Source organism: Penicillium cataractarum (genome assembly GCF_028827025.1).
Source record: "Penicillium cataractarum strain IBT 29864 chromosome Unknown utg000002l, whole genome shotgun sequence".
Classification (NCBI taxonomy): domain Eukaryota; kingdom Fungi; phylum Ascomycota; class Eurotiomycetes; order Eurotiales; family Aspergillaceae; genus Penicillium; species Penicillium cataractarum.
Genome location: NW_026622738.1, coordinates 128641 through 140089, shown reverse-complemented (window position 1 = coordinate 140089; position 11449 = coordinate 128641). Strand labels below are relative to the sequence as shown.

Below are 11449 nucleotides of genomic sequence, written 5' to 3'. Positions count from 1 at the left end.
CAAATGCTGCCCAATAGGGCTCCGTTGTGAATATGTCAGTGTTTAAAAGCTATTGTGACATGGTCAGAAGGCTTGCTTAAACGTAACTCTGGATAGAAAAGGGCTCGCATGCTGTTATCGCAATTGGATATCCTGGCCCCCAAGCTCGTCCTACAGTTTCATGCATCCACGATATATCCGATGCAGCGAGCGATACAGTTTGTTTCTTTGGCATACAGGGTGGGATCAAAGTAAGTGCCCATCAGATTATGCTGGCTGTGTTGTTATTAGGAGACTACTGATCACGTCCTGGGATATAACCAGATATTGTATGCTCTATTTGCATAACATGTTGTGTTGAGCCGCACTTCTTTCACCGTCTTTTAACAGGGTTACATACTAAATCCGTTCTTCGTTATACATCTTTTGGAATGTCATCCGAGTCTCACATTGCGGTTGTATTTATCTTTCGTTCTTCCCTACATTACCGTTATATTTTCGACTGGCCCATTGTTCCCGTCGGTAATTTGAAACAAATTTGTAAAGTTCCCGGGCCTAAATTTCTAAATTTCTGAGATCCGCATTTCTCTTGCCTTGTAGGTGATACAGAACCAATTCATTTTTGAAAAATGGCAGTTCTGTGTGTTGAGGAATCAGACTTATTCACCGCTGATGAACTGTATCGTTTAATATCGTTTTTGTATTACAGATAGTCGTATTCGTGGAGGGTTTATATTTATCTGAGAGTGGATAGTAAGGCACGGATACTCACTCCTTAGAGAACACCTTAGAAAGCGGTGGGCGGCGGTCCACAGTGGTTATCCATGCTGAATTCCCAAATACATATTCACTTTTGATGTACTTTGAGGGATACATGAATGACATAGTCAAGCGAAAACGAATGAAGTAAAGAGACTACCTTAATCAGCCTAAGTAGATATAAACGTGTGATGCAAGTTCTAGACGGTCCATGTTGTCTGATGCATTCAGCCCCACTGAGTTCTGATTAGTCGCGGGGGCTAACGGGCCCTTAGAGATTAGAGGACCTAGAGACGCGTTAGTAAAAATCCCTTATAAAGAATTAGCGAAACCCACGGGATTATAGGTCGAAGCCCTACCGGAATACTAGCGATTTACGTTATTGAGCCTGCTTACTCAGATCGCCTCTCGGGGGAGATTAGTAAGCAAATCCGCATTACTCAGGTCATGGTCAGTGATCAGATCAGGACGTTATGGTCAAGCTAAGTGAGCAAATCAGCATACTCGGATCAGGCACAGTGAGCGGATCAGTCTGATTATGTAACGATCACTGAGAAGCTCATGTCGCTCAGGGGCGTGCTCAATTCTACTCAGTAAGCAAAAGCAGCGAGAGGGTAAGCACTAGAACGAAGGGAGAACGCCAAGCGTTGCCGGACAAAATCCGGTGTATATGTGATTTGTCGCTGATTGGTAAACCTGATGGGTGAACCAACTCCAATAACCCCTATTTATACATCGTGTGGGGTTGGGGACAGCCAAGTCGGCCAGAGAATATCGAAATGAGCCGAGTATCAAAAAGCAGACCACCAGATTAGGAATTAACTCTCAAGCAAGAGGTTGGTTTGTATCACTCAGGGGCTTTTGTTTCCACCCCCGCACCAGCAACGGCCGTCTCCGTCGCGCTCCACTTGGACCACGATATCCATGTCCTTTTCGCGAAGGTAATTCACTGTCCGTTGGCGAACATCTTCGAGATCGGCCCCACGGGAAGCAACCACGTGAATCACTCCGAGGACTTTCTGGGCCTTGTGTTCATGCGTATGATCGTGGTCGTGACCGTGGTCATGACTATGACCATGATCATGGCTATGAGCGTGGCTATGATCCTGATGGCTGTGGCTGTGGCTGTGGCCATGATCACAACCGCCATGGCTAGAATGATCATGACCATGGTCATGACCTGAAGACGACGAGCTGGTATCATCAAGCCAGAATTTCGGCACGGTGTAGCTCACAACCCCTCTTAGGGTACTCACTCCGGCCAGGGTTTCACGAACATTATACTCGGTATCCGCCGGTAAAGTGAGAAGTAAAGTTTTGGCCGTGCTACTAACCAATGGCACGGCCGAGGCAAAGATCAAAATAGCGATAAAGCATGATGCCAAGGGGTCATAGCCTGACCATCCCGAATAATGGACGAGGATGGTTGAGATCACCACAGCCACTGAACCAAGCGTATCGGCAAGAATATGCAGGAAAATGCCATGCATGTTCTCATTGCCATGAGAGTGGTCATGGCCGTGGTCATGACCATGGTGATGGTGTCCGTGCTCGAAGCTGAAAATGCCGACCAAGTTGACAAGCAGGCCAGCTACACTAACGGCGAGCAATTCACCGATACGGTGCATCTGGCTACCGGAAGACAACCGCTCCACCGCTTCGTAGATGATCTCCACGCTTATGATCCTATTTATTGTCAGGATACAACCCAGAGTTTGAATATTAGAGAACCTAGAGGGAAAATGCACTGACATGAGGAAGATACCATTGGCAAATCCAGACAAGGTGTCCACCTTACCATAGCCATATGGGAACCGCGCATTTGGCGGCCATTTGCTCATGACAGCAGCGCAAAGTCCAACAACGAGAGCAAGACAGTCGAAGAACATGTGGATACTATCGCTAAGCAAACCGAGAGAGCCGGTGACAAAACCGTATGACAGCTGAACAAGCATGAATGTAAAGTTCAGGCTAGAAAAGATTAGTGGGGGAATAGAACAGCCATGAGGATGTACAACCTACCACATGAAGTAGAAGATACTGCGAGAATCTTTCTCCTTGAGGATGCTATGCAATAGCGGATAATCCTCACTGCGATGGAGTAGCCACTTTGTGACTCGGGTGGTTTCCGTGCTGCCATGGGAATGCCCATGGTGGTGGTGACTATGGGCGTGTATGTGCGTATGGGCGTCTAGACGAAGATGGCTGTCATCCATTCGGGCAGCAAAGAATGAGACAGCGGCGAGGATACCGCGAGCGGCATAGATAAATAGGTGATCGTCTTTGATATGAGTAGAGCAGAGGAGCGCCGCTGTCGCAGTGCTGACAGCGAGGCCAACTTTATCAGACGAACGAAGGCCCGAGGGGAACCAGATCATCAAAGACATCGCAAATGATACCGCGGCAGGCAAAAGGTAGATCAACTCCCACGAGCTCAATGGCAAGCCACGAGATACGATGAGGGTTAACCCGGTCAGGGAAGCTCCGGTGATGAGCGCGAGAGGTGCATCAATGGTAACGACAACAGATGATTGGCCCGCATCCGCGGCCTTGCTCTGAGCCATAGACTCGGCAACGAGGCCCGGCTCTGGGATGGGTCCCTGGCGGCGAAGCGTCGGAAATGGAGGGGGAGAACAAAGACGGATGTCAACAGTGCCACATATCCCACGAGCGGCGAGGAACCCCAAGGCTGATTCATACCAATAAAGCTCAAAAGGACAACTGCCACCAAAAGCGCAACGGTAAAAATCTTTTTGCTGTATCTCTCAGAGGGTCCGCTTTGAAAGGTTGTGTTGATCAGATTGGGTAGCCCAGAGGCTGTTGCAAGAAGAAGAGCGAAAGCTACCAGGAAGCCTCCCACTTTCAATGCAGCGTAGACTGGCAACCCAATAGAGAAGACTTGCTGCAAAGCCAATTGCGCCGTCTTTGCCCTGGCTGCTGGAAATTTGATAGGCGACGCGCTCATAGAACCACCTTGTAGGTGATTCTTCCTCAATATTTGACCGCAGCCGAAGGTGAGGAGGGTCATAGCAGTCACGAGTCCAACCTTTGCTCCGACTTGCTCGGCTGACCCAATTGCTGCAGTTGTCGCATCTCCTGGAATCTCCGTCGGAACACAACTCCGCGAATACCACGAGAGGGCAATCCAAGGCAATGCGATGAGGGAGCCGGTGCATATCTCATTTCTAGAAATCGATATTAGCTTATCGCTCAATGATCAAGAGCGAACCACCTACGTCAACTTTGCTTTATCCGCTTGCGCTAGTGACCCCATTTTCATATCATGAGTATGGTCATGGCCGTGGGCATGGTCATGGTCGTGATCATGGTCGTGGCCGTGGGCATGCGCATGCGACGCATCATGGTGGATCGAGGACGCGGTATGGGTGTGATGATGGTGTCCAGTCGAATGGGAGGAATCCGTATGGTGATGATGAGACACGGACGACTGTGAGGCATGGCTATACGAATAGCTACCACTCACAGCGCCGGTCGGCTCCGATTGCGGTGGGCTGTTGGCATTGGTATGTCCCTGCGAGAGGGGAGGTGGCGGTTGCGCCCAGCGAGCAGATCGATTGTGACCGTGACCGCGACTCCGGCTGTGACCGTGTGCATGTCCCACAGGTGGAGCAGCGATATCCGCGATCGAGGGCAACGCCCCCGCTGACATTGTCTCCTTGGGTGTTGGTGCGCAGTTGGACAAGGGATTCGAGCGGCGGCGAACAGAACGGACAGGGGCGGCGCCAAGAACCTGGGGGGGGCGTAGCGGAGCCAAGAAAGCTCAGATCGGGGGGTTGGGTGTTGAAACAGCACACAGCATCGCGCAGGGAGAATCAATCGGAAAGGAGTGCAGCAAGCACCGATATGCCACGGGGCAAAGGAGGGAATGGGTGACAATAAGGAAAGGAGACCAGTCGCGCCGTAGTTTGCGGAGAGTCGGGCTGAGGCCTCGACCTCCGGGGGGCAAGCGATAGCGATCATTACGATAGGGTAAGGGAAATACAAAGATACACTACACTTAGCTGCGGATAATCCTGCTCTATATGAAAATGATATACTTTAGAAGCTCAAAAAATTAGCTGAATATTGATTCACAGTACTGATAGCCGTTGACTTATGTTCTATAGACTAAAATGTTCAAAACTCTAGATGTTCCGTCAATAATACATGATCTCGTTCGTAATATGGCGTATCTCCCACCACGTGACCCTTATCTAAACTGATAAGCCGTCACTTTTGGACACGCGGACGACCTCGGCCGATCTGGTGGATTGGGCAATCCCAAGATGATCGAATCACTCATTACCATTGCATTCTGCCTGTCCAGCGTGCTGACGGTGGTGATTCTACTGCTCCCCTCGCAGTATGTTCCACCGCAGTCATCTACCGGAAAGACGGAGAAGCAGAAGCCGACCGTACAGATTCTCGTCTTGGGGGATATTGGACGAAGCCCGCGCATGCAATACCATGCCCTAAGTATTGCCAGGAAAGGTGGGAAGGTAGTTATCATTGGATATAAAGGTGAGACTCTCTTCTATTCGGAAGCTCTTTATTGACTATAGATCTAATTGGCTGATTGTATGCTTCGCTGGATAGAATCCGACCCCCACCCTGATATCGTATCCAATCCAAACATCACCATCGTCCCCTTGCGTCCTCATCCGGCCATCTTACAGACCAGCAATAAATTGCTATTCACGATATTTGGGCCATTGAAGGTTCTCTTCCAGGTCGTTTGTCTCTGGCAATGTCTGGCATACACGACCGCCCCCGCGCGGTGGATTATCGTACAGGTAGGTCGATAACTCCAATGAGAATGGCATGGATCCAGGCTGACTTTCAATAGAATCCCCCCTCTATTCCTACGCTAGCAGTGACATCCTTGTCTTGCTTCCTACGGCAAACACGACTCATCATTGATTGGCATAACTTTGGATACTCGATTCTTGCACTGAAGCTAGGCGACACCCACCCTCTTGTTAAGCTATCGACTTGGTATGAAAAGACCTTTGGCCGTTCGGCTTCAGCCCATTTGTGTGTAACAGATGCAATGGGACGGGTTTTGAAGAAGGATTTCCAGCTTCAGGCTCCCATTCTGTCATTACATGACCGGCCAGCAAGCCATTTTCATCCCATCGCCAGCCCGGATGAGCGCACCGCGTTCCTTGCAACTCTCCCCGAGACTGAGTCTATACGCCCGCTGCTCAAATCCGGCGCCGTTCGTGTCCTAGTGAGCTCCACATCGTGGACTCCAGACGAAGACTTTTCAGTCCTCATTGAGGCATTGGTAAAGTATTCCGAAGTTGCGGTGACCCAGCCACACCTTCCAGAGATCCTGGCCATCATTACTGGGAAGGGACCGCAGAAGGAGATGTATCTGAAGCAGATCGCAACCTTGGAAGCTGCAGGGAAGCTTCAAAGGGTCACCATTCGCACCGCATGGTTGACGGTGCCAGACTACGCGTCTCTATTGGCATCGGCGTCGCTGGGAGTCAGCCTGCACACCAGCAGCAGTGGCGTTGACCTTCCGATGAAGGTTGTTGATATGTTTGGTGCGGGACTGCCGGTTGTTGGCTGGAGCCGGTTCGAAGCCTGGCCGGAGCTGGTGACAGAAGGTGTCAATGGGATGGGCTTTGGAAGCTCAGCAGAGCTGACAGATCAGCTGGTCGAGTTGTTCGGTGATGATCAAAAACTGGATCGCCTGCGGGCAGGTGCTCAGAAAGAAAGCTTGCGTCGATGGGATGACGAATGGGATCCCATTGCTGGAACTTTGCTTGGTTTGACATAGATGATCTCAGTGATGAAATTTGTATGAAACGGCTCATTAGAAAACCTCGTCAGCCAGAAGCTTTTTCGTCCAGATCTTTTAGAAAGCGATTTCGCTGTCCTGCATCCACATCACATCATGCCAGAATCTAGATGCTGGCCTGGAATTTGCCCCCACAATATAGGCACGTATCAAAAGCCTCAAAGAGATTTCTGAATAGAGGGCAGAGATTGCCTTCGTGAATTCGAGCAATCGTCTCTTCGTTGATGTATTCTGCCCGACAACGGGAGCAATACTTGGATAAGCCGGGTTCTTGAATGGCCAGGAAGCTCAGCCCACAACGCACTAGATTTAGATAGGTTAGTTGAGGTCGTGTTTTAGTTCATTGCACAACATACCAAAGAGATGGCCCTCTGCGCATTGGGCCTCGGTGGCTGAAACCCAAGCAATTCCCGCGTCGCAAATCTCGCACTTTTCGAACATATGTGCTCCGGGGCCGCTGAGTTGCTCAATCGACTTTGCAGATAATGTCGGGGATTTCTCATCGCATCTGGCAATTTCTTCGGTCAAGTCCGCACCTGTCAGGACTGCGAGCCGTATTAATGACTGCCGAGCATGGGATCGAATAGCTTCGCCCTTTTGATCGACAATGGCGCAGCAAGCCAAGGCATATATGAGTCTCTGGCTCTCTGGATCTCCTTCGGCTATCTCATCCATGCTCGACAGCACATACGATATCACTGCCTCCCGCTGATCCGCCGGGGACCACGACTCTGTAGCCGAGATAGTCGGAGCAAGAAGTGTCTGAATATCAGGGGAGTAGTCTGAGTCCTCAGAGGCAAATGCCAGGACTGACTTTTCATCGGAGGTGACCCTATATTCGATCATATCCGTTGGGTGCCTGGAGAAGAGCACGGCAACCACACCGCGATAGGAAGCAAGTCCCCAGATTCTGGCGACACTCTGTCCACCCAAATCGCGATCCAGGTCAAATTGTTCGAGACGGTCCTCAACAATCTTCCTCCACTGCGGAAGTCTCGGACTATTATTAGCTCTAGATCCATCCAGGTTGAGAACGATTCCCAGTCCACTCATTGTGCCTAAATGAAGGCTCAACACGCCGCTTTTCTCATCACAAAAGGCAGTCATCCCTATCAGATATCAGTAATCAGGTATTTACCAATCAATTTGGCAGCGGGCGTACCCGAAATTGGCTCCATGTATCTCTTTGGACCTTCACCGTCCTCTTCGGCGAGAATGGATAAAGGCCACTCATGGATATCAAGCTCATCGGGTGGGGTCGCACTGCCAACATACACAGCACGAGGAATGGATACAGCCAAAAAACCAATATTCGTGGGAGCTGTGAGAGTAATCGCAGCTGATTGATCCTATATTTGATTTCAGGTCAGCGAGTGTGGATTTCGCTAGTTCGACATTCAACATACGGTAGAAGCCCAGTTGAGTGGGCCATTCACAGGGCGCGGGGTCCATTTCGAGGAATTTATGCTTAATGGATGATCCGAAAGTCTTGCTGTTGCCTCATATTGGATGATAACACCATCAACCGGATTGGATGCAAGCAAGGTCACCGTGGTCTTGAAAACTCGTAGTTGTGTCCCGAAGACCGTAGCAATAACGGCGGTAGCAGAATAGAAAATATCTTCACTTGTTCGAGGCACCTCAAGCCACGGACCACAACAGACTGACAAGGGCCGTGCTTTCCCTTGAAGCGCACTCCGAAGAAGCGATGCAGAGCAAGCTTGTGGATAACGTTCTTGGCCATCTTCCAATGAGTAAAGTGCCAGCTTGTCGATAGAGTAGGGCACGGAGGAGATTTTCCCGTCCACCAATCTCCGCACGCGTAGTAGAATGGCCTCATTGGCGTCGTTGGTCACCACAAGTAGGTGTACACCCCAGCGAGATTCAGGCTCGGGTGCTAAACCCGCATTCTGAGAGGGGGGCGCAAGTAACGGTGGACACCATTGGAAAGACCGAATATTTGATCTTCGCAGTTCCAACCCAGTCAGTTGAGCTGGTGCTGTAGGATCAAGGTGGAAGATGTGATTCACGATGGCGACTCGTGTCCATTGGCCTTGGATGCCAACTGGCTCCCATAGAGACAGGAGGAGATTCGATGTCAAGACAGCGAGCACACTCCGGCGAAACCGGCCTAGGCCTGGTGGAGACCAAGCAACACCCACCACTGTACCAGTTGACTGCTCGGCTGCAAGGGAGAAATCATCTCGATTCTGGGGTTGGATAAACTGCCACTCGGCAACAGTGAAGAGATTGACACGGATGCGTGTAATGTTCCACTCATCTTGGTTTTTAGGCCCTGATGAGTCTGTATCCAATTTCTTTGGTGTCTATAAACCTATTAGCCTCTCGTTGCTCACCAAATATCGATTTTTGCAGATGCTCGACATACCAGAATCTGGACATACTCGCCCGCGGCCACGGCCAGGTCGCCGTCTGCTGACCAGGAGAGGGACTCAAAACAAGAGGGAGAGAAAGCTAAATCCACAGGACTCGGCATAGTGGATGCCAAATTCAAATCATCGATCTCGTGCACTACTCAGTCTTTCATCTTTGGTGGGTGAGGTGGAAGGGAATACTTCGTGCAAAGCGCGCTGGTTCCGCGTGTTGAACCCACCCGATCGGGACTAGCGCCATTCCGATATCCTTGCAACAATCAACAAGTAGTGCAGTGTAGACAACGAAGAACGCAAGCACGCATTCTAATACAGGAATTAATCTACCCTTTCTGCTTTGTATGATTATCTACGGTCTGATACCAAAGCAGCAGAATATCGGGAAACCCCATGACACCGTCGTGGATCCACTCTGCTTAGCTCTCTTCCAGGTTGGCGGCTACCATCGAAAAAGATGAAATCTAATAATCTTGAATTCTTTTCTTGTTGGAACCTAGATACTTCAATTTGATCACAAAAGGCTCGCCATAATATATACAAGGGGGATGGAAACACTGTACTCAGTGTTAAGAATGCGAGGGTATCATGAAGATGTTTATGACTGGATCCGACGTAAGACTTAGTCCACGCGATCCAGCTTCTGCACAACCATTGCAGTTGCGGCACCACCACCGTTGCAGATGGCAGCCACACCATACTCACCAGGCTGGAGCTGGTGGAGAAGGGTGACGAGAATACGAGAGCCGGAGCTGCCCAGAGCATGGCCCAGGGAGATAGCACCGCCCAGCATGTTGACCTTGGCGTCTTGCAGGCCGAGGATCTGATCAAAGATATAAGTTAGCACCAAATTCAGGGTCAGGGAAGTCTCAGGGTATCATTTGAGGTATTCTCACCTTCTCGTTAGCCTTGATCACCGCAGCAAAGGCCTCGTTGAACTCCCACACGGCCACCTGGTCCTTGGTGATACCCGCACGCTCCAAAGCAATGGGGACAGCCTTGGCTGGAGCCACGGGGAAGTCAACGGGGTCGATCGCAGCATCGGCCGAGGACACAATACGAGCCAGAGCGCGACCACCGCCACCGAATTCCCGAGCCAGAGCCTTGTTACCCAACACCAAGGCGGAAGCGCCGTCGTTCATGGTGGAGGCATTGCCGGCGGTCACGGTGCCGGTTCCGTCGCGCAGGAAGGCAGGCTTCAGAGTAGTCAACTTGTCGATGCGCAAGTTCTCGTAGCCCTCGTCCCGTTCGATGATGGTCTCGCCCTTCTTGCCCTTGACAGTCACCGGGGCGATCTCGTCGGCGAACTTGTTCTCCTTCCACGCCTGCTGGGCCCGCTGGTAGGAGCGGATGGCATACTCATCCTGGTCCTTGCGTGATACCTCGTACTTCTTCGCCGTTTGCTCGGCACAAATACCCATGTGGAACTGGTTGTAGACATCCCAAAGACCATCCTTGATCAGGCCGTCCTCCAGCTTGATTTCACCAAAGGGAGGCAACTGGCTGGAGCGGGGCATGTAGTAGGGCACTCGAGTCATGTTCTCCATACCACCCGCCACCTGAGCCTCAGCCAGACCCAGTTGGATGTTCTGGGCTGCCAGCACAACAGCCTTCAGACCGGACGCGCACACCTTGTTCACGGTCATGGACTCGACACTGGAGGGCAGGCCTGCGAACATGGACGCCTGGCGGGCGGGAGCTTGGCCGACTGATCCCTGCAGGACATTTCCCATGTACACATCGGTGATCTTCTCCACGGGGATATTGGACTTGCTCAGAGCGGACTTGATGGCGACCGCGCCGAGTTGGGGAGCGGAGACGGAGGCGAAGGAGCCGTTGAACTAGAGAGAGAAAGCACAAGTCAGTACGTCGAGCACTGGGGGTCGTTGCGGCTAGCCCGCTCTCGTCAACAGGATCTTACCTTGGCAGTCGGTGTACGAGAGGCACTGAGAATGTAGGCATCCTGAATCTCCTTCAAGGCCGGGCGGGCGGAGCTAAAGTGTCGTTGAGCGCGGAATGCGGGGATGGCGCCTCGCGTAGGGAGACGGGCAGACAGCCCTGCGGCGTTGATCATGACGAGAAAGAGGTGAGATTGAACCCGACGGTCAATTCTGGGAGAAGAATGATCAACGAGGACGAAGAGAAGGGTGAAAGAGAGAGGAAGGAGAGAAGTGGCATGCAGATAAGGAGCATACCATGCCCGCCTCTTTACCCGCTGGCGAGCCGCCTGTAACCGCTGAGCCGAGGCTGTAAGCCAAGTCCATCCACATGATATCATTGGCCTCCAACCTAGGGAGGGACTAAGTTCTTGCGGGATCTATATGAGTGACAAGTCAACGAGCTGTAGAAATTCCACCCTCTAGATTAAATTTATCCAATCAATATATTTGTCTTTCTCTAGGGAATTATCTCCAACCTTCCTCCTGGAACCATTTAGGACCTAGGTAGTGCTGCCTCGTTCATGCCTGCGGCACGCGCCCGCACTGGGCACTACATATATATCTTGCGATTC

At 51.2% G+C, this 11449-nt stretch overlaps 4 protein-coding genes across 4 annotated transcripts; 1 reads left to right on the top strand and 3 right to left on the bottom strand.

Moving 5' to 3' along the window:
- Positions 1-1589: 1589 nt before the first annotated feature.
- On the bottom strand, positions 1590-4408 carry N7496_002119 (metal cation transporter MSC2; the record flags this gene model as incomplete). The annotated part of the gene is given in 5 exon segments (XM_056695050.1): positions 1590-2424; positions 2491-2709; positions 2761-3427; positions 3439-3923; positions 3975-4408. The coding sequence occupies 5 exon segments, from the start codon at positions 4406-4408 to the stop codon at positions 1590-1592; spliced, it is 2640 nt and encodes an 879-aa protein (XP_056557262.1).
- A 616-nt stretch (positions 4409-5024) lies between these two features.
- On the top strand, positions 5025-6526 carry N7496_002118 (chitobiosyldiphosphodolichol beta-1,4 mannosyltransferase; the record flags this gene model as incomplete). The annotated part of the gene is made up of 3 exons (XM_056695049.1): positions 5025-5259; positions 5335-5531; positions 5585-6526. The coding sequence occupies 3 exons, from the start codon at positions 5025-5027 to the stop codon at positions 6524-6526; spliced, it is 1374 nt and encodes a 457-aa protein (XP_056557261.1).
- Positions 6527-6653: 127 nt separating this feature from the next.
- On the bottom strand, positions 6654-9044 carry N7496_002117 (uncharacterized protein; the record flags this gene model as incomplete). The annotated part of the gene is made up of 5 exons (XM_056695048.1): positions 6654-6850; positions 6904-7656; positions 7710-7896; positions 7954-8874; positions 8937-9044. 5 exons carry the CDS (start codon positions 9042-9044, stop codon positions 6654-6656), a joined length of 2166 nt encoding a protein of 721 aa, XP_056557260.1.
- A 515-nt stretch (positions 9045-9559) lies between these two features.
- Positions 9560-11011, bottom strand: N7496_002116 (thiolase family protein; the record flags this gene model as incomplete). Its single annotated transcript, XM_056695047.1, has 3 exons — positions 9560-9760; positions 9834-10778; positions 10859-11011. The coding sequence occupies 3 exons, from the start codon at positions 11009-11011 to the stop codon at positions 9560-9562; spliced, it is 1299 nt and encodes a 432-aa protein (XP_056557259.1).
- Positions 11012-11449: the final 438 nt, after the last annotated feature.